Here is a 23,832-nt window from a genome sequence, read left to right on the forward strand (position 1 = left end):
CATCATCTGCATAAACTCACTCTTTTTCAAGCAGTTATTGCTTTGTGTGACAAACATCACTTTCATACAATGTGACTGAATGAGTTTAGTGTAATATTTTTTTATTTGTATGTTTAGTGCGAATGATTCAGTCTGTGATCTGTCATTCATGTCTTAGCATTTCAAAACATTTCCATAGAACAACAAAAAAAAAAAAAAAAAAAAAAAATCCAGCCTTGAAACTTTGGTTTCACTGTTCAGTCTTCAACTTTTATTAAAATAGTGGGTTTGAGTTACTATCTGCTTGTGATTTTGATTTAGCTACTGAGCCTTTTTTTTTCCAATCCCTCTATTTCATGTCTCTCTCCTTTATTCTGTCTCCCTCTATTGTGTGCTTTCCAGTGAAGTACAAAATGTCCATAAATGTATTTTGTTACTAAATCCATTTCCTGTCCTGAGGCAGTGCTTCCAGGACATAATGTGAAGTTCAGTGAAACACTAGTCTCAAAACAAGCCTCTATATTAATTATTTTTGAGCATCCAAATAGGTTCCACAGGGCATAATTTGGGCATAAAACAAAAACACAACAGCCCTCAAAAACACTGTATAAAAATACTCACAAACCTTCAACTTTGTCCCATTCGGAACTCTCAAGGTGGTTAACGGTGCAGGAGCTGAAACTAAACAAAATGAAAATGCAGAAATGATCATAGAGGAGGAAGTCATCATTGGCACTGCATAATGAAATCCAATCGAAGGAGCATAATAACAGTCCCAAACAGACCCGAGGGATTCCAATCTCCACTCTCATTACCTGGTAATGGTTCGGGCATTAGTGAGATGAGGTGAAGAGAATGTCAGGTCCGGGAGAAGAGGCTCCCTTCCTAATGCTTTTGGACACAAATCAGCGGCATCCGATGAACTCTTATTGAGGCATTAATGACAGAGGCACACTGCAATAAAAAACCTGCAAAGTATCCAGTATGCACTGTCCTTGGCTGTTGATCAAAACAGTAGCGTTTACAGTAGGGCTGAGCTTTGTAGGAGTTTCATTATCTGTATGAATTGACTTTGGCATAGTGACACATTGCCCAAACTGCTGCTACAGGAAATGTGAGATTCAGGGTTGGAAAAGAATGGATTTATATTTTGATTATGTGAGTATGAATGGCTTTATGTACATTTTGAGTCATATAAAATAGTTTGTTATTAACTGGCAGTGAATAATAATTCCTAAGACACTAAATACTTTCACAAAGTGTGGGATATTACGATTCTATTACTACCCATTACTTCAGAAATCAAACCTGCTGTTGAGAGAAAGTGTCTTTTAGTCAGATATATTTTCCATTACATCTCAGTTATTAATTCATCTTAAAGCTGCAGTAATCAATTTTTGGCCACTCGGGGGCACACGAACAGCAAAACAACCAGACAGACATGTAGTCTGGACATATTAAGTTGTTATGGCAGACATGTTAGCAAACATTTGGCTACTTACATATCCAGCAGGCACAAGCGAGACTATAATCCAACCGGAGTCCTCTTTCTGGCCACCTGACAGATGGAAATCTGATATTTACTGGCCTTTTAGATCTGGTTTAGTCTACACCAACTCCTGAGAAGAATATCAGGTTCCACGTCATGGGTTTAAGTAAGCTTTTTTTTTTGCTGAAAAGTGGCCTTTTGCTACTGGAAACGGGGTTGATGAGCAATAATGCTGAACTGTAGAGAAAATCTGGGGGCTTTAAAGCTAAAAACAATGAGCCAAAAAGCTCCATAGAGATGCAGAGTTGAATAATCGTTGTCTGTGGCTTCCTCGTTCTGAGCACCTCCTTTTTTCATTACCCTTAGTCATTTGATTCTCTGTTAATATAAAAAAAAATATTGATTAATGCAGCGTTAAATTAAACAAACATGCAGACATTTCCTGTAGAAATTGATGGCTTGGCTGGAACTGGACAATCTGTCCCACAGCTGTAATTTCAGTATGAAGGATATTCATTGTCTGCAGCTCACTTTTTTTTTTTCCTGTGGGGACTATCAGAGGCAAGGAAGACTTACAAAAGAGGCCAGCTAGATTCTGAAAATGCCAGTTTGATTTATAAATATACTCATCCATCCTCCATTCATTCATGCAATATATTGAATATTATCTCTTATTTAATGTTATCCAATTTTGTGCAACTTTGGTGTATAAGTATACTTCAGAAACATGAGAAAAACACCATTTTAAGGTTAGAACTTTTTATGACTTTTTACGAAACCACAATTAATATGCCTATGTATTGTCTTTTACCGCCAGTCATGTGGTAGTTACAGTATTTAAACCCCATTAAAGTGCCAACTTCTGATATCTGAAGCAGGTCCCTGATTTTCTTTTAGTCCCATCCGACCCCAAATTTGCATTAAATGAGGTGAATGAAAGGATAATGATGCAGATGTGCCCCTATGGTGTTTACTATGTTGTGAAATACCGTAAATAAAGGAGTTGGAGATGGGACGATGCTACTTTACCACTACTGATCTGTGTAACTACTATAGTCTGTGAATAGAAACGTTTCACTGTTGCAGATTCAAATGTCACCATACAGGCTTTATTATGTTAGAACAGTCTCCTCTCAGATTCTCCCTGCTGCCACTCACTCAACAGTCATACATTCGGATAGTCAAACTGGAGTGGGTAGAGAGAAGAGGAACTGAAGGAGAAAGCCCCCCCCCCTCCCCCCATGTTCTTGCATTGAGTCTCTTCCAGAACATTTCATTAAGATCACAAGTTTGAGGATAGCCTGGCTCTGACTTTGATGTGGTCTGTCTCAGGGATGCTCACTATAGAGTCCTTTTTGGGTAGTCCCGAGTCCCCCAGCCCTGTTCCCGCGCCCCCTACTGCCAGCCCTGCACCAGCCCCAAAACCCTGGACAGATCCAGGGAGGGATGCTACAGGGAAGGCGCCCACAGACATCTGGTGGGGTAGTACCACCCTAGGTGGTATACCGCCCCGGACGCCTGTGTGACCTGATGCGGTCTGAGGGGGTCCAATGGAAGTGGAGGAGACTCGTGTAGACTGGGGTGGACTGGGGGCACCTGGTTGCACCCCCTCATGAGGCAGTGAGGGCTGAGAGGCTGACATTGACCTGGCGTCTTGGCTAAGACTGCCCATTTGCAAGGAATGGGTACTCTTATGTGTGCTGGGCCGGTGTGCAGGGCTGACTATGTGCTGCTGGGCAAGAGAAAGCTGGGAGCCTGAGGTGGGACCAGCTAGGGCACTGGATCCATACTGAAATGATCGTCCTCCAACTGTCAGCGGGCTCTGCACAGGGGGGCTGGACAGGATGGGAGCAAAGGCACCAGAAGCAAGGAGCTGAGACTGCAGTGGGGAGGCTGAGACAGGGCTGGATGCACTTTCGATCACCTGGAATCTCCTCAACATCCTGGGGGACTGCAGGTTCCCTGATCCTACTGAGTTCCCTTGCATGGGGGGACAGAAGTTCATGGCTACGGCCTGCTGCAGAGTGGCAATTGCTGAATTCTGGGGCTGGGTGGAGGAACCTGGATGAGTAAAGATCCCACCATGCAGAGGAGGCGTCATGGACATGGCCCGCGGTCGCGGAACATCAACTTGCTGAACCATCTCCCGATCGTATTTAACTATCTCCTGGATCATCTCATTCTCGCGGTTATTGAAAACACCTGAGTTCAGATCATGCTGAACTTTGTGCATCAGGATCGAGTTCTTCTTCCCTGCAATGATATGGAGACAGAAAGTAGCATTGTTGCTGAAGGAGCTGCGATTGTTTGCATGAAAAGCAACCTCAGCTGTACAAGTAAAGTTTGTTCTTGTAGCATCATACCTTCTAATCTCACACAAGTTTTTCTAGACAGAGAAATAACAGCTTTATTGTTTACCTTTGTCTTATATTCTATTCTTGGCCTCAGTGGATATATATGTTGGACTATCTGACATTTTCTGCACGCACACAATCCATCACTGACAAACACACACACAGATAAGGAGAAAAATAGAGAGCATCTTATCTTTCTGCACTGACTCCCTGTTATGGGGATTGGCCAGTGTTTTTGCAGAGTCACCTTAGTGCTGACAGTGTGAGCGAGAGCATGTCTGTTGCCAAAGCATTTGTTTATTTGTGCTTCTATGTCTATTGATGTGCTGGCTTCTCACCGCTGTCACATAAGTAAGATGAGTGTGTTAGAGACCGTTGTGCCTGAAACCTGCTGAGAGTTGAATTTACAAGTTCCTCCTCTCTGACATGATGACCAGGATGGGTGATGGAGGAGGTAAACAGAGTCATCTTTCTTCTTGATGGTGCAAGAGAAGGAGCCCATAAGGGGAACAATTCTTTACAACCCATGAATGAATTGCTATGACAAGTCAGTACGTCAGCTGGTTTGTTTTGTTAACTATACCTCAAGATATTATAGTTAAGGAGAAAAGGAGAAAGTATAACACAGGTGGCGTGCCTCTCAGTGTAGTTACACAGATCTGAAATAGGATCTTGAGGGGATCTCTGAAGGATTCCTTCAAAGATGCTGTAGCGTGTTGGGCAACACCCCTTTTCATCCACTCTTTACTGTACTTTCTGCAGGACAGATGGGGCTGGCACTCTAAGCTTACCCAGGCTCGTACCCAGCTGATGGGAGGACTGAAATGTTGGAATATCTGGAGCAGCGAGCCAATGCCGATGATAATGACTGTAAAGGTCAGTCAGAGCAGCTCTCTGCTCAACAAGCGCTGCTGGGCAAGAAGGTTGGGACCAAAGACAAGATTTCAGCTGCTTGCTGGCTGTCTTAGCTGCACCCAGATGACCCACCATCTGTTGTACCTTGGGGACAAACTGGGCCTCAGAGGATGTGTGCATGTAGGGAAGTGTGCGTGTGCCTGTGGGAAACTTTAGTAGAGTATATTGCTCTTCCGCACTACTGTCACTAGTTGTTAGCTTATTTCTTTGACGCGAGAGCTGGCAAGAAAGGTTGTTGGTCAGCACAACAGCCTGAGTGATGAAACAAATGAAACAAAGAAGTCTAAAAAGCTGGCGATTAACTTGTTCCTCTGTAACACTGTTTGACGCCTGGCCAGAAGGAGGAAGATGGAGGCAGATCCAGACTGTGATGCCTCCTGTGCCCTCCTAACATGTTGCATGGGTTCCGTCTGTGGACTGAAAACACACAGGCTTGTTGATGGGGTCCTCTTTCAAGATTTGGACGATGCTTGCAATCCCCATTCGCTGTGCTGCAGCCTGGAAAATCCTGGCAGGAAAGTTTGAGTTCTTGCTCAAGGAGCACCACCAGGTTTTCCTTGAACGGCAGGGATCGTTCTTAGTACACTTTCTCCTGACGAGGCTGTCACATAAGTAAGATGAGTGTGTTGGAGACCGTTGTGCCTGAAAGCTGCTGAGAGATGAATTTACAAGTTCCTGCTCTCTGACATGATGGGTCTCCAGGATGGGTGATGGAGGAGGTAAACAGAGTCATCTTTCTTCTTGATGGAGCAAGAGAAGGAGCCCATAAGGGGAACAATTCTTTTCAGGGATCGTTCTTAGTACACTTTCTCCTGACGAGGCTAGAAACTGGTAGAGCAAGAGTGTCTGCCTCTTCCCGGCAGCACCAGCCGAGTGGCCATCTTTGGCACTCGTGGATGGCAGATTCTACTGGTAACACACAAGGGTGACAACAACTCGCTGGTGGCACTGAAGGTAGGCACACAAGTTCTCAGGTGCCTGGGGGAGTATCACTGGGGGTTATGAAGCTTTTTGGAGGTCAGAGCCCTTTTGAAATCAAAGCAGTTGGGAAGGCGAAGCTGCCTCTTTTGCAGAACTCACACATTTGTTGCGTTGTTGCTTTCACAACAATGAAAGCAACAACACCTCCATCCACCCTTAAATCGCTGCTATACAGCTTCATCTGCTGATCTTATGTGACACTGTGTTTGCAATTTGATGCATTAAGGGTATGACGACAACGGTCAAAGGATTAGCCCCCTCTATGTAGGGATGGCTTACAGGTCAGAGACTGTTTTTATGAAAATGTATGGATGGCTGCCTGAGCAGTCAGGTTGAACTGATCGTCAATAAACATTCCCAGTCACTGGTGCTCAACAAAAAAAATCTAACATGTGATTGAAGCTAAAGATTTATTTATTTTTTTTAAATATTGATATTTTAAGCATTGGACTGCACTGAATTTTAAAATGAGGATCTTATGGAGACACATCCAACAATTATTCTTTACCCCTAAAAGGAACAAAAGCTTGTGCCATTATTTACATGTCTGTATTTACATTTCATATTCATAGTAAGGCTTCTGATAGCCCTCCAGTGTTTGATCCAGATAGTTTTTTCTGACAAAAACTGTTGACAAAGCTAAACAAAAGAACAATTATTAGTGATTATTATTCATCAAGTGCACATTGAGCCCACTGGGAATATTTGGTTGGTTAGGTCCTAAAGCAGACATGTCAGTCTCCCTCCAAATATGTGAGCTGACTGACTGAAGGCTGCTCATGTGTGGAATCTGGCTGCTATGGCAACAGCTGGCAGGTGGTGGATGCAGGGCTTTTGTAAACATGTGAAGTGTGGTCATGTGACAGGGAGTGTGACATCAGCATAAAAGTAACATGTTTTTGTTTACTTGTAAACATGGGGGCTTCCGGGGCTTCGCAAACACAAAGCTGTCTCTGTGCATGTTTGTGTGTGTTTCTGCAAGATGTTCAAACAGTCACTGCTGAAACTGTAAATTCATCTGAGAGAGTGCAGAGCTACAAAAAGGCGATATTGCAGTTTCTGCCATGAGATTCACAAGTGTCACATATGCTACAGAGAGCTGTTTTCCAAAATGGCTGATATTCATAGCAGGCATTCAACCGTCAGGACAGATTTACATTCCACAAACTATATAATAAATGAGTGACAGCCATGAATGCATTTTCAGCCTCGACTGCTCGCCCTCATCATATACATCGTCCCCGTGGAGATCATTCATTCATTACATCACAGCTGTCAGATGCAGTGTTTTGACATCACGCTAATGAATGAATACATTTTCCTTATGCTTCATTTCATCTTGTGAATGACTCATATGCTTATGGAGACGCCATACCTGTGGCTTTTATCAGTGATGTGAAATGCTAATCAACCCTGACTAAATCTTCAAGACCCACTTTATATATTAGGTCTAGGTAACAAAGGTTAATTTGACAATTGACACTATCAAGGGCTTAAAAATAAAAAGCTACGTGGACTCACGTGAGCTTGCTGACTGGACAGAGATTTGGTTTTATGGTTTGGATATTCATGCGTATATACGACTAACAGCTTTACACATCAATCAACACTACCGTGTTATACTGTACTGCATTTTCAAAGGCAACAGGTGGAGTTGAACCAGGTGGCCGTCTTACCTATCCTGTCCAATCTGTCAATGGCAACCGTCTCAAAGGCCCTCCTCATCATGGGATACTCCTCCAGCACCTCATTGAAATTGTCCACAGAGAGCGAGTACAGACGACAGTAGGTGTCCGCTCGCACACTGGCCGTCCGTCTGCCGCGGGTCAGCAGACAGATCTCTGATGGGGTGAAAGAGAGACCAGACAAGAGAGGGCCAGATCATATAATGGCAGACTGGCAGATTTCAGGGTGTCAGACAGTGACAGAAAAAAGAACAGAGACACTATAAATGAGGAGAGATTTGTTGAGCAGTCTGAAGATGGTTAGAAATTGTGGCTTGAAGTCTAAGCCTGGTCCTGTTTGCTTGTTTTCACTCTTAGTCAGTCTGTTTTGTTTTGTTTTTTTTGCCTGAGTTGATCATCACACTGCTATTAGTGAGTACTTCATTGCAAATTAGGTCAAACATCACTCTAAATATGACTTTAGGATACTGTATGTGCCATACAGTCTGCATTCAGTCTGCATTCTGCATTCATCAAGCTTTCCACAGTCTGGGCTGTACCAAACTCTTTCATTCTGAATGAAATTGGTTCATGCGTGCACTTGTGTGTAGCGAGTATGACCCACTGACAGTCAAACTCAGTATTTCCTCCAGCACCGGCACAGCACTGACAGCTGCGTGAAGGAAAGCAAACTCTATATTTGGAGATGTGCAGCTAAGCTTCATACTGTTCCCCATCCCTTTCCCTAGTATCCTCTTCTCTCTAGCTTTCTTCTTCTATGAGCTGGGGCTGACTGTTGTCTTGACAACCATATGCCCTCCTTTCTCCCCTGCCTGAAAGGTCGACCTCCCTGACTCTCTGTGGGAAAGGGAGAAAAATAACGAAAACGCGAGGAGACTCCATTAAGAGCATGCATAGGGGCACTATCCTGTGAATGGACTGTAGCTGTCTGCACAAAGCAAACAAACCAGCAGAGCTTCAAGAGCAACTGCAGACAGACAAATTGTGCTTATCATTAAAAAAGCAAACCAAAAATATTACAAGCATAAGTAACTGTGCTGTTCCAGGAATAGTTTGACATTTGGGAAATATGTTCACTCGCTTTCTTTTTGAGAGTTTGATTGATGCGATTTGAAGGCATAGCCAGGAGCTGGTTAGCTTAGCTTAGCACAAAGACTGGAAACAGGGGAAATACCTTGACTGTCCAAACATGGAAAATTAATTACGCTCACAACAGTGACTTCTTGGGATCTCTGCTGGTTGTTCGGCCACAACATGTGATTTTTGCTCTTTGGTTTTGTGGTACTGAGAAAACAAACTAGATGTAACGTGTTAACTAGTTTTAGAGGTGCTGAGGCAGATTTTGTTACCTGCAGACAGAGCCAGGCTAGCTGTTTTCCTCTTTTTTCCAGTCTTCATGCTAAGCTAAGCTAACTGGCTGCAGCTTTAGCCTTATATGTAGTTTCCAAACATGAGAGTGGAATCAATATTCTCGTTTGACTCACAAAAAGACAGCAAATACAAAAGTGCATTTCCCAAAACCTCGAACTATTCTTTTAAGACAAATAAAAAATTAAGTTTAGCCATAATGATAGCATGTAGGCTACAGCTGTCAGACAATTTCAGTGTGTCTCCCCTGCATATAAACATACACCAAATGCATGCAATGATGCAATGACCTTGAATGTGACCTGCCCATCCGATAAAGCATTTATACATCCGGAGTAGATTAATGCAGACAGACAGTTTACTGGTTATTGTATGTTTCTGGTTATGCTCCTCATGGTCAGCTGCTGTAACGAAGGTTAAAGCTGTGCGATGTACGGTTTAAAGCTCTTATGTCAGAATTATAACATGTGCTCACAGACATACTTTAGTAACAGGTTTCAGAGTTTTCTTTCTTACGCTGAAGTTAAGTTTTGTCCGGTCATGTTTGAGAAATAAAGGTGAAGTTTTAAGCACTACAGATGCTCCAGTTTTGTTGAATAAGTTGTGGAAAAACTCTCCTCAGAATCCACAAGATGCCCCAGACATCCTTGCATAAATTGTCACTCGGGATCTCCTGGTTATACATAACACAACCATTTGCATATTGCTAGCATCATTAGTGGGGAGTGCTGGGAGAGGATAACTAATGAAACCTGCAGGGCTGCATTAAAAAGCTGTTCAAACCACAGGGTAACCATTTGTAGCTTGTGGATAGGGCAACTGTCGTCCTCAAAAACGATTAAAAATACAGAGAAATCCAGGATGGGTAAAGTTAATTTTAACAGTGATTTTCTTTAGCTTGGGATGCACTCTTTGCTGTTCCATTAGTGGAAAATGTAATGTCCAAAATTCTCCTTTCACAGCAAAACTCCTTCTCCTGGTACCAACATGAACATTCTTTCCCTTATTCCCTCTTCTACTTTAATTATTTAATTATTAATTAAATTCTAATTTAATTATAGACACAAGAAGTGACTTTGAGGCAACATATTGTGAAAGCTTTGGCAGTTAACGCCTTCCTATGCAGACTAATAGTCAGGCAGTGAATATGCAACTGTAAAACTCAGTTTCCAATATTTTCACCAAACCCAGTTTAGAATCAAGCAGTTATTTCACGAACAAATGCTCAGTAATGTGATGGCTGTGGCTGCACAACTGGTGCACTGTTCTGCCAGACAGCAATTCTGAAACAAATAGCCCAAGGCTAAGCTGCAGCCGTGTTTACAGCCATAGAAAAATGTTTGCTGAATACAATAACGACGCCAATCCAGCCAAAGTTTGCGGATGAGAAATGTCAAAGGCAGAACATCACATATCTACTTCCTGCTGCTTATTAATTGAGAGATTTGACCACAAACACACACTGCAATGCATCACACTGCTGTGGTTAAACCGTGCTGTCCCTCCAACCCAGCCCACCTAGTTTTGTCTATAAAGAGAGAGCTGTGATTTCCTCCCTGGCGGAAGGGATGACTCTGAACGGTCTATGCTTGACATAACAAATGGTCCTGTCATCACCATTGTGCTGTGCTAATTAGCTGTTAATAATTGTGTGTATGTGCGATGCGTACGTGTGTGCATGTGGCGTGTATCTGCGCCACTCCAGCTGTGCCCTGGGCTGCTGGCACATCAGCATTGCTGCCAGTGAACTCTGGCCTGCTGCAAGGGAGCGCCGGATGTTAAAAATGCAGCCCAAACACAACAGCCCACGAGACTTGAGAAAGTGCGTGGGGGTGTGCTAGTGCACGCCTCTGTGGGTTTACGGGTGGCGATAGCAGCAGAGGCACCACATGTTTTTAAACAGCCACAGAGGAGCAACAGCCGCGGAAAGTGGGACAGAAGTGGCTGTGAGGCAAAGCTGCACAACAAGTCCAAGTAAAATGTCACGCTGCTGTTGTTTTTTTCATGTATCTGCTCATTGTTACAATTTCAATAGTAAACACACATCTGTGATATTACCGTCGTGGAGTCTGCTGGGATTCAAAGTGTAAACAACGTGTGCCTGCAAGCATTGCACAGAATAGAATGAAGCAGAACCAATCATTCATGTTCTATTCTACTCGGTTAGAGTGCATTATGTCCTTTTATGACATGTTATGAATAGAACGTAAGAGAGTAGAACACAAAAGAATAGAACAATAGGATAGAACAGAACTTTTTTTTCTGGTATGATCTATTCTATTGTATTCCATTCTATCATGTTCTGTGTATTATCTGTATATTATCTGCTATTCTATTATTCTGGTCCGTTCCGTAATAGAATAGAATTGAACAGAATATAGAATAGAATAAAATAGACTAGAATAGAACAGAACAGAATGGAATAATAAGAGCAGGGAGAGCAGAGTAGACCTGTTATTATTATTATTCTACTCTATTATTCTGTGATGTTAGATCATGTTATATTCTCCTCTGTTCTGTTCTCTTATGTTATAATGTATGTAAACAGGATAGAACAGAACAATAGGATAGAGCAGAGCATATTTTCTATGTTGTTCTTTTCTACACTGTTCTGGTATGTTCTATTCTATGTCTTGTTCTATTATGTTCCGTATTTTATCTGTATATTATCTTTTATCCTATTATTCCATTCCATTCTGTAACAGAATAGACTAGAATAGAATAATTAGATAGGCAAAGCAGAGTAGAACTTATTATTACTCTTATCATTCTGTGATTATGTTGCATTTCTGTTCTGTTCTGTTCTATTTGAATATGTGACATTATGGTGTATGTAAACAGAATAGAACAGAATAATAGGATAGAACAGAACAGAATAGAACACAGTAGAGCAGAGCAGTAATCGATGGCCCTCAGATGACGTACCTCCAAAGTAGGAGCCGTCCATCAGCTTCATGCCCATGTTTCCTTTGGTCAGGACGCTGACCACCCCGTGCTGGATGAAGAACATCTTCTTGCCGATGGTGCCCTCTCTGACGATGTAGTCTCTGGGCTGGAAGACTTCAAATCTCAGTTTTGTCAGCATGGCCGTCACAAAGTTGGGATCGGCGTTGGCGAACAGGGGCATGGAGGCCACCAGCTTCCGGCAGTTGAAGTTGACGATTTCCTAAACGGTGATAGGAAACAGTGTTGGATTGTAGCGTCGTTTTGGATGTTGTAAGATTGTTGGGAACATCAGTGCAGGATTGTTTAAAAAGTCAGGGGGTTGTAGTGACTAGTGGCTAAGATTCACTTTGATTTGTTTTGGGGGTGTTCTGCATTAACATCTCAGGATCAAGATCTACTAAAACGCTTGTCTCCATGATGGATTCAAGGTAAACACATGATGGTTAGAGTTCATTATTACTGTTTACTCTCAGAATCAGATAATAAAAAGCACCATTTCCAGATCAAACACTTGCATGTTGGGCCAGTTTTGTTATTTAATTACTATGAAAGACCCTGGCAAAGCTCATTTGACTATTCTCCCTATTTTACTCTTCATTTTCGATTACCTGAAGCCTTTGAGTTGTCCTTGAAGCAGGAGGACCTTGTTTACTGTAAACTGCAGTAAACTGTTTGTGCTGGCAGCAGGTGAAACAACTTCAGGGTGTGTGGGAACATAAAAAGCATGTGAAAATCACTCCTAACCCATCTGTTCATTTCATTTAAAAGCTAATTATCTTTTAGCGAAAACTGGTAAAAACGGGTGATTTCATTGCCTAGCGAGTGAGTAAATTAAGTTTCATAAGGAAATCGATACAGAGCCGTTTTTAAATGACCAGTTTATGTTTTTCAGAAAAAAAAGACCATAGCTGAGCATCTTTTCTGGTCCATTTACTCTGTGGACAGTTAAGAAGTGTGTGTATCTGTGGGCGAACCGGCACATTATCGTGGATGCTTGGCTTGGCTGTTTTCATACCTCGCGCAGAGGCTCATTAAGCTCCTCCAGGATGCTCTCCTCATCAAACATCTTGCCCTGGTATCTGTGCTCGTAGTAGTCGTGGATTTTCTGTCGGAAGTCGGCCGGCAGTTTGTGGAAGGACATGTACTGCTCCACTTGTTTGTACTGGAGGACGGAGGGAGGCGTCAGAGGGATGGCGTTGAGGAGAAACAGAAGCATCAATGAAAACAGGATTCAGCAACACTTTTGTTAATGGGGACAGGAGGAGGTTTGCCTCAAATTGCAGCATCACGGCGAGCTTGCCACACAAGCAGCTGTTCAATACTCAAAACGACTTTTTCTCTCTATTATCATCAGCTCCAGCTCATTCATGTGTGCAGTTATTAAGATGCATGAAGATCCTGTGACCCATTTATACCTCGTAGCTATGAGAGGAAAGCTGTGATGAAGCTGTTAAGGAAACATGACAGCTCTGTTAAGCCCACGAGGATTCATCACGCTCTGCTGTGTTTAGAGAAGAAAGGTGACGCTATTGCACACCTTAACCACACTGAGGCTCTCTCGGGTGGTCGCGGTCTACAAAAAGCTTTATCTTAAAAGGACAAATATACAGGAAATACTGTCATGATTGGTCAGTTTCATTTTTCATCAGAAAAACACATGAAAAAACTTTTTCATTATTTATGAAGACCTATGTCCAGATAAAAAAGGAAGACAAGAGTAAATAATGAATTTGAACCAGTGGGCATTTGTGTGCTGGAGTTACTATTCTGAGAAAGTATGATCTCTGTTATTTATGTTGGAACTGATAAATATGTAACTATGTGGCTAGAAAAAAAAAGCTGAAAATGGAGGTTGTCTTCAGCACTTTTCTCACCGAGATGATTCACACCATCACAAGTTCACCTCTGTTGTGTTTACCTACAAATGCAGCCTGAATGTCCACTACTCTCGACTCATTATGACGCTCCGTCGCACATTTCATGCCTGGATTCCCTGTGAAAATAGCAGCCACCGGATCTACTGTATAGCTTCTCCTCTAAGGTGGAATTGCATGGCGCTGTGTCAATCGGGGAATAAATCTTGCTATTATTCTGCAGTCACTGTACACAAATGGCTTTTGGGTTTGTTTCATTTATACCAGAAAGATGGGAAATTGTATCTGGTTTCACGTGTCACCACCTTCCTGTAAAAAAAAATATATATATATATATATATATAATATATATATATATATATATAAATACACCCTTACTTGCACGCACAACAACACCCTGAGGGTGAAGTGCGACCACATGACAGAACAACGGATGAGCCCTGCATCTAGAGAGCCGTTCACTTCCTGTTACATCAGCAGCAGACCGGCTAACACGAAGAGATGCAGAAAGGTGCAACAACTGGCACACAAACATAGCAAAATCTCATTAAGTCAAAAAGAAAACGCACCAAAATATATGAGTAGAAACAATATAAATGAATCCGCTTCTAATGGACCCAAAGCAAGACAATGGTTAACTGAAACCAAGCTGAAAACTGAAATTAGATGTGAAAAAACTTTTTACTTAACTAAAAATGGCTTTAATTTTAGTCAGTTTGTCAAAACAACAAAGAGGAGGCATTGGTGCAAATGCTTACTGAGAGACAGAGTTGTGGTTGTATTGTAATAACTATTCTGAACTGCTTAAAGCTTGCCCCTAACCCCATAATAATAATAATAATAATAATAATCTAAAACCAATACTGCAACTAATAAAAACTAAAACTAAACATTTTAAGCAATAAAACTAAACTGAAACAAGTTCAAGAAACCAAAAAATTAAAACGAAATAAAAAACAAAAACTTATGAAAAATTCAAAGCAATAATAACTCTGACCCAAAGACAAAGAAGCTGTTTTAAAACGGATCAACTGTGTGCGAGAAGTCCACGTGGCCCTGATGTTGGAGTGGCTTTAAAGCGTTGCATAAGGTCTCCCAAGTGTGTGTGTGTTTGTGTGTGTCGAGCAGCGTGAGTCATCCCCCTGTGGAATAAACTGTCAATTGGATGAGTAGTAGATTTCTAGCGGAGGGTCAAGAGAGAATCTCCCCTGTCCGACACCACATGGGGAAAAATGCATCAAGACGCAGCAGCTCAGCTGTGATGGCCGGGTAAGAACTGCTCAAACAGCCTTGGGTAATAACACTTTGAATTTCTACTGTGCCACTTACTGCCGGTGAAAAAGAAATTGATTGCAGCCTGTCAAGCAAAGCCGTCGTTGCCTGCAGCCTACCTGCGTTTGTGCAGCAGCTATGTTAATCAGCAGATTTGTAATTCTTTTGCTTTCCACCTTTGAAGTTCGAGCCGTCACCACTGTCGGTTTCCACTCAGCTGAAGAATCACATGTTAGAAGAGCGGAATACGACCAAAATCAGAAATTTGGAAAATCAATTTAGGAGATAACATCAAAACATCTGTTTTTGACAAACTAAATACCTGATAAATTGAGGTTCTTCATCACAGGGATGAAATATAACATGCATTCATACCACATTATAAAGAACATAAAGAACATTTCTGAGGGCTGACAAATGTATGTTTGTCTGTGTCTAGCAGCATATATCCTGTGTTGAGCAGCTACACGTTCCTTATTGACGTGTCATAGTAATGTGATTACTTTTTACAGTAACGACTACAGAGGACTTTGTGTATCTATCTATGTGTGTCCACTACAGTAAGTAAATGTGTGTGCGGAGTCTTTAGAGTTGTTTAAAGGCAGTTTTTTTTCCTTTAAATTGTCACCAATCTGCACCTCATTAAGCCACTGGATTGCCATGTATGTAGTGACTAAGGTGTAGAAACAGTGCGGTAGATAGATGATTATCTTTATCTGCCTCTGTGTGTGTACATACATCCTGCACGAATCAAGAGGAATCCAGTCCTTTCATTATCTAGAGTGCTGATACTTTCCTGCCTGCGTGTCTTAAGCAGACAGTCACGATTTATTAGGACACGTATGGAGGACCAGCGGGGGCGCTGACAATGACCTTGCTCGTAACCGTCGATGACACACGCACGGGATGGGACGGCTCGCTGTCCAGGAAATTACATTTTGTCACACTGTAAGGTGACATATGGGTTGGAGAAGAAAATGGAGGCTTGACCCTGGTGGATTGGGTGACACGGCAAATCACAATATCCTTAATACAGCACATACTGGCTGTCATGGTAGGACATCATTAATTTTGTTTCCCTACAGGAGGATTTTCTCTCCGTGATATGAAGCTGTGAGTGTTTTTTACAAAATGGGAAAAACGTCTGTGGAAGACTGACAGTTTTCCCTCTTTTATTCTGATTTTTTATCCTATTCTTGTTCTCTGCACAAACAAATACAACATAGACATGCATACCGTACAGCACCGCCGTACACCTGACGAGATGAAAAGTGGGATCACTTACTTTAATGAGCCATATAATGACATCAAAAACAATTTACTGCATCCCTTTCTTTATTACATGAACCAATTTTTTTGGTTCATGTCTTATTCAGGCTTAATTAATTGCCTTCAGCCATGGTTCATTTAGCATGAAAAGCCACGGCAGCACTAAATGAAAATCTCACAGGTTGTCATCATCAGTCATCTTTTCAGATTTCTTGGAAGTGAAAACAACAATCTGAATTTTCTTTTCAAATGATTACGATGTTTTCATTTAGGACATAAGATGGGATTCAGCAAAAAGAACTAACAAACCCAATAAAACAAAAAAAAAGGAGGACGTGTCAGTAACAATAAAGATGCATCCGACTTCCAGAGTATTCAGCTCATTCAATCAAGCATGGGGATAAACTTGGATGCTCCTATTAAATGTTCCCTGTCTGGAAATTCAGTGTGTGACAGTCTCAATTAAACTGAAATGACATCTCTCTCCCTCGCTCTGTGCTTGTTGGAGGAGCTGAGTTTTATTGACTCTCTGGTTTTCTCAGCATTAGCCTTAGATTAGTGACCATGTCACTCAAAGTCAGTGGAACGGTGTGAGACCCAAAAGGCCTCATCTTTCCAAAAAAGATAAATAAATCAAATAAAAATCTGCTCACTTCTTAATTACAAAATTTGAAGTAAGACACGGTTGTAGCAAAGCTGACTCGCATTTCCCTCATGAGGGAAATATCAAGAAAATATGATGTGGAAATCCATTATGCACGCTGTGTTACCACGTGGCCAAGTTTTTTTGCTTTTTGAGAGAAGATCAAAGGGGAGGACGGGAGAGATGGCAGATGTCAGTTAATGCTCTGAATCGCGAGACATATATATGAACAAATTCCCATGTTTATAGCCAGAGACACAGGCAGGTTTACAGAAACTGAACTTACATTCTCCAGATTCCACTTATTGTATAGTAACTGCATTAATAATGCAGTGCAAATCTCATAAAATCAAATGTTGTGGCCATGAATGAAGATAAAACTGGACTTACTTCCTCCGGCAGTACTTGTATAAAACTAAAAAATGCATTACATATCTTAAATCAAATCTGCTCCTCTCAGCCTGTGGACTTAGTTAAGGGGGGGGGGGGCAGCATGGAGGTTTTTTTTATGGGACATAAAGCCTCTAGTTTGTGGCTTGTGAGCATGATGCATGGCTGTCACTGTAAGCCGCCACAGAGGGAAGGGAGAAATTGAATTGGTCCTTCTATTAATGGGCCGTGTCACTGAGCGTCAGGGCTCAGGATATGACAAGTCTTATATCTGTGTGTGTGTATGTGTGTGTGTGTGTGTGTGTGTGTGTGTGTGTGTGTGTGTGCGTGAAACTCAAGTTGACTTCAGCACCATCCTTTAGCTCATTGACTGAAGCGCAGAGACAGATCAACTGAAATAAACACACAAATGTGAACACACGTAAACACACCCTCAGGCACACACATGTAGGAGCGCATACACTCACCACATAACAAGTGTGTGTGTGTGTGTTGACGATGGCGTGGAGGGACTGAAAAACATGTCAGAATAGACTAGTAAAGCTAATTTGCATTTTAACGTGTATCCTTTTTTCATTATGCTTCGCCAATATTTTGCAAATATTAGAGACATTTAAGTGATGACGTAGACCCAGACAGCTTTTACCTGGATTTTTTTGCACAGACAAAAACTTATTCTGTTCAGATAAATTTATTAGATTTAAAGAACCTCTAATCAGAAAAATATGAGGATCTAACCACAACAACACAATTAAGTAGAATAAATTTCAGTTGAAGCTGAACGTGAAACTATATTCTTGAATCTGGAAATAGCGTCTGACAATACAAAAATCTTAACTTATGGTCCATTTATTAGCTATTTCTGGAGCTTTCAACCATATCTGCCTCCTTTTCAATTATGAGATGTGGCTGAAAGCTCCAGAAAAAAAGCATGTAAGTGGACCTTGAGCTCAATTTTATTTTTTGTCAGTCTCTAGCCGATGTGTTTAATCTATCAAATCTAATTGTCAGAAACCCGGGTCGTCCAAGTCAGGTCCACGTTATGAAGTCGCTATTTGACGTGTCAAGGCGCAGTGGATCAGTGCTCATCGCCAGAGGCCCCAGGAGTCACATCTACCTCCTCTCGATACTGTTCGGACACGCTGCTCTAGGAAGTGATGGGGGAGGAGGAGTGGGAGTGTAGTTACATAATGGCTAATGCCCTCTGTCCATGTGCGGTGTCCGCTGGCAGATGGTGTATTGCCCAACAGTCAAGGACGAATGGACAGATGAAGAAGGGGAGGGCTGGAGATGGGAAGAGTGTTGTGGAGAAACGGGATGGAGGCACCAGTCACCTCAATGATGGTAGGATGACCGCTAAGCTGCCGCCATGCCTCATTCATACTGTAGTGTTTGTGGAGATTGTAAGTCAAATGTTACCATTTACAACTTCACGTCAGTGCCTGTTCAACTCTGACCACGTCATCACATCATAATCCTACATGTTTAGATAGGTAGTAAAGATGGTTAGCTAAAAGCTTAGCTGAAAGAGAAAATTACAATAATCTGCTATAAGTAATAGATAAATGACAAGGTAACAGATCAATGGTTGAAACTAGCTAAAAGTACACAACTACAAGTGAAATATAGCCAACAGTAATGGGTAAACAGTTCAAATCGTTAGCGAAAAGCACAATGGTTGAACTCGCTAGCTGAAAGCTAATGGATAAACAGGTGAAATATCTATGAAAAAATAGTTAGCTATAAGTAATGGATAAATTAAAAGTAACAAATCAATGAATAAAATGGTTTGGATAAACAGGTGAAATAACTGATAATAATAATGGATGGTTTAGTTAGCTAAAAATAATGGATAAATGGTTTAAATAACTAGCTAAAAGTAATGGATAAATGGTTGAAATAGTGAGCTAAAAGTAAAGGATAAATGGTTGAAATAATTAGCTAAAAGTAAGAGATTAATGGTTGAAATAGTTAGCTAAAGTAATGGATAAATGATTGGAATAGTTAGCTAAAGTAATGGATAAATGGTTGAAAAAGTTGGCTAAACATAACGGACAGAAGGTTGAAAAAGCTAGCTAAAAGTAAAAGATTAATGGTTGAAATAGTTAGCTGAATGGTGAAAAGGTCCAGCTTTTGCCACTTAAAATGGTGACAGTATGAATGTAAACTTGATCAAAAACAACCTAAAAAAAAAAAACAACTGTGCCATTTGGGAACCACTGCTCTACAGGCTTTCTCATTAACATCTTCTCTTTTCTCACACTTACTGTGTGTCTCTATCTATATTTGTGTATATGTCGACCCTCTAAACACACCGCTAACCAAACAACATGTGTCCAGTCTGATAAAGCAGTAAAAATACCGGTATGCTCTGTTTAACTCTTGAGCCTACAGTAAACAGAGTTCACATCTCTTTTTGGTCAGCGGGGTCTTTGCCTGCAGACTGGAGAAGATGCTTAGTGCTGGAGCTATTATGACATTTCTGTCTCAACGCTGAGCGTGATGCTAACTGTTTACTCTGTGTTATGTCAATACAAGTCCACGCTGTCGCGAGCATTTACTCTATCTTAGACAAACCTTGTGTTTTGTCACAGCGGCGAGTTCCAACCCGTAGCTCTGTCTCCTGCCTGTTATCTCATGGCGAGACTTATTGTGGACTGCAGTGCAGCATGGTCCAGTTCATTGGTTAATGATAAACAAGCAGTCACGGGGGACCGGAGAGGCATGTTGGATGAGTTACCTTAGTCCTGCCTGACAGGCCGTGGCCACTTTGTTCGTTATTTCACCCATGTGCATAGAAGAGGAGGAGAATGAGAGTGACAGCAGGAGCTGATTGCTGCAGACGTCACATCGCTGACAGAGTACAGCGACACGTAGCTGACACAGAGCAGAGACTCCAGCATAGACTCAGCAGCTCATTTACCCTTTCCCTCAATTCTTCTCTTTAGTCTCTGTGCTCGCTGCAAGAGGACATCCTTCAGACTTCTGCCATTAATGTCAAACAGCCCATCTGGAAACCAATTACAGAGTATTTGTAGAGCAACTTTTTCCAACTAAGTTACAAACCACATTTAGCGAGGACTGGATGAAGTTTGTGAGAAGGGTTTAAAAAAAAAAGGGAAAACTGGTGGGACACCAAAAAATCCAGGAAGTAAGTATTCCTCTGCGCCTCTACGAGTTATGAGGCAAAATGTTTAATGCCAAACACTCATCACATCCTCCTTGGAGGAACGATCTAGCTTTCCATCAACTTTTTGAGAGGTGTCTGCTAATTAACAGACAAACACAGACTGAGCCAATAATATAACCTTCTTTGCGGGAGGACAACAAAAATGAGAAACTTTGTTTAGTGCTATTTCAAAGTGTGCGAAGGTCATCGCAGGAAAGCATAAAGGCAAGAATCAAATGATAAAAGACAAAACAATAAAGTATAAAACCCATTTAAGATATAAAAATAGAAAACATGATCAAAGCAGAAATGACTTTAAAAAATGAAACTGGATTTTTAAAAATGCACGGGGAAACAACACAAGGTTAAAAGTTGGCAAGATCAAAAGGCGATTACATAAAAGCAAGTCTATGAGAGTGTATTTGGAGGAGTGGATTTAGAAGATGGTACTGAATTAGTGAGTCTTTGGGCAGTCTTCAGATCTGAGGCCTCTGACTGAAGAATCCTGTCTTGTCTGAAGGTAAGATTTAAATCCTGTGTAACATGTCACACGTATGTGATAAGCAGGACTGACTCATTTCAGGGGTGAGTTTACCAGAAATACATTAGTAAAAGCATTAAAACTCTGGATAATCCATTGAACACAATGCTGAATTTTTAGTAACTATTTATACTGTAAGCCCCATAGACTTTCATTCACCTCCTTTGCATTGTGATGGCAGCAGAAATCTTTTGAATTTTCAGTAGACTGACCCTTTAAATTCCGCCTTGTCTTCGACCACCTTTGCTGAAACTGGGGTCACACAGCATGCACCGTGGATGGATCTATTAAAAATGTATCATTCCCTGCTGCATTTAACGTGTTCACGAAATCTGACACATACACACAGCAGCTTCATCATTTTTTAAGACCACTACAGCCCGTCCCACAGGACAGTTGGCGTGATATGAACTCAGCATCATCATGGATACTCGCTGATATCATGACCTAGAAAATAAAGCAAGATGATTATCCCTCAAAAACGTTGCACAACCAAGCCACAACAACCAGAACATAAGCAGAATGGAGCTCCACGTTGAGGCCAAAGCAGCATTTGCTGCAGAAAGAGAGACGTAAACCTGATCGCTCTTGTGCACGCAGCACAAGACATCTCCACATCACCCAGGATCTAAGGAAGCTAACAAGACACAGAGCAGCGCTGACACCATGGCCCTATAAAGCAGGAGCGCTCCCCTCCCTGGCCCGCGGACACAGAAAGCTTTGATCTGCCGCTGCACAGAGATGACAGACAGGCCGAGGCCCAGCGAGCCGCAGCCATGAATATCGAACTAATGGAACAGATGCTGTTCCTATCAAAGTGTGTTGGAATCAAATGAGCAAACCCTCTCTGCTCATATCAAACGTGATAACCTGATCCACATTGTTGTAGAGGACAAGCACTGTAGATTAAATCTCTGCATGCGGTCTCCGTATGGTGTCTTGCAATACTCTAGACAGAGGGGCCACCTGGGTACAGGTAATCCTGTGGCTAACCCCTTGATTTATTTCACCAGTGATCTAAAGATAATAGGCCAGTAAAACATCGCTCCTTTTTTTCTGTTCTTTTCCCAACAAGATCTCTGCTGATAGGTTAAGATTTATTTGTCCAAGTATCTGACATATGCTTCTCTGAGATTTCTGCCACCGCCTCAGCGCAGAGCTGGCGCTCACGCCAACGAGGAACGAAATTAAAAAAATATCAACACAAACATCTCTTGTGTCCCAGTGACTCTGGATAATCCAAAGAACACAGAGTCCGCAGTTCTGAGGGGGATTAGCTCCTCGGTGAAGAGAGGTGTTGCTGCTGGATTTATCTACAGAATGGTTGGAAATTGGGAAATACGCCTGTTGGTTCTCTTTCCGGAGAGCAAGACATTGATACCGGTGGCAGGTCGGTCCAGTAAGTGTGAGCCAGGTGCAGATTATTTTATCTTTGCAGACTGGAAACAGATATGGAGCGTAACTCCCTGTAAAAACACAACTTGTAATAATTTTTGTCGCATATAACGTTATTATTTAGTGAGCTGCAAAGCTGCTAGCAGACATATTTTTTAAACTTTGGACAGAGCCAGGTTAGCTGTTTCCCCCTGCTTCCAGTCTTTATGCTAAGCTAAGCTACTTACCCCCGGCTCCAGCTTCATACTGACCGCAAACACACGTGAGTGGTATCGATCTTCTCATCTAACTCTCTCTCTTGCAAGAAAGCAAACACCACAAGCCTGAACACCACAAATAAACATCTATTTGCCATTGTTGTATTGCTGAAATCTCAGAGACAGAGGTCTTAAAACCTGGACAACTTAAAACCACAGCTGTCTGCATGTCTACATACTGTTTTTCTTTGGTAATTTGGATAAACAAAATCAACATAAGCTTGATCTGCAAACCCTGCCTGAAACACAACAATTCCAGTGAAATAGGGACACCAAAAATTAGCCAGATCCTTACCTTTTCTTGGTATTGCCGTCGGGATGAGTCCAGAGACTGGATGAGTGCGGTTGCGTGGCCGATGAACATGGCGTAGCAGGTGGCTCCGACGATCATACTGAGCATGGTCAGCCAGATGTCCGACATGCTCTCTGGGGCTTGTCTTCCGTAGCCAATGCACAGCATGTGGCTCATGGCTTTAAAGAGGGCGAAGGAGTAGAGCTCGCTCCATGAGTCATTCTGTAGGGAAGGTGGAAGAGATGGGAGAGAAAGGAGGAAAATGTGGGTTATTCTGTGCTAGAATATCTCCTTGTTTTTAAATTTTTACTTTCATGCTACAATGATTTTGACCTGATGACCCAAGCCAAAGGTAGACTGTTAAAGTTAGAGTGTGATCAAGTGAGTATAAGAATAAGAGGGCTAAAGGGTGAGGCTGTCCTGGTGAAGTCTACAGCTGTGTGTCTGGTGATTGTTTCAGGTTTGGTGGAGAGCCTGATCATCATCACCGAGCACCAGGCAGAAGAGGGAGGAAAAAACAGCGAGTGTTAATGAGCAGCCTCCACATCTGCCTGCTCCAGTCTGCCTTTGATTGGTGCTCACACACTCAGTCAACCCTAATTCTCCCATGTTAGATTCATTAGAAAGCCCTCCACAGGCACAGCTGAACCTCACATCCTCCCCTCCAACAGCTGTGGTTCACACACTGTCCGGAGTTTACCGCTGGGGGTGTGTGTTTCTCCTCCAGCTCCCTCTCTGGGCGTCTTCAGTCACTGATTTGACTGGTTTGTGGTGTTTTTCCAGGGGGGCATTTGCATTTCATTTGAGATTCAAATTTGGCTGGTTTTGGAGGAGGTGAAAGAGGACGTACAGGAGCGTTCATGGAGGTGATTCGAGGAAGAGCCCAGACGGGTGATTTTAACGGCACTACGGCTCACTGGGCAGGATAACCTGAAACCCTGGTGTCAGACTGTGAGCTTAGCTCCGGCCCTGGAGCAGGACTCAAAGTTTTGTATCTGTTTTGAGCTGTCAGC

General features: G+C 42.1%; 1 protein-coding gene across 1 annotated transcript in view; it reads right to left on the reverse strand.

Annotated features, from left to right (window-relative positions):
• Positions 1–2,750: 2,750 nt before the first annotated feature.
• The window catches only part of hcn2b (hyperpolarization activated cyclic nucleotide-gated potassium channel 2b), a 38,193-nt gene continuing 17,111 nt past the window's right edge, over positions 2,751–23,832 (reverse strand). The window contains exons 4-8 of the mRNA XM_041935552.1: positions 22,823–23,041; positions 12,733–12,879; positions 11,697–11,937; positions 7,395–7,559; positions 2,751–3,721 (exon numbers count right to left, since the gene is read on the reverse strand). Coding sequence (XP_041791486.1) covers positions 2,751–3,721; positions 7,395–7,559; positions 11,697–11,937; positions 12,733–12,879; positions 22,823–23,041 — 1,743 coding nt within the window. The remainder of the gene's footprint in view (positions 3,722–7,394; positions 7,560–11,696; positions 11,938–12,732; positions 12,880–22,822; positions 23,042–23,832) is intronic.

This window comes from Chelmon rostratus, chromosome 4, assembly GCF_017976325.1.
Source record: "Chelmon rostratus isolate fCheRos1 chromosome 4, fCheRos1.pri, whole genome shotgun sequence".
Classification (NCBI taxonomy): Eukaryota; Metazoa; Chordata; class Actinopteri; order Chaetodontiformes; family Chaetodontidae; genus Chelmon; species Chelmon rostratus.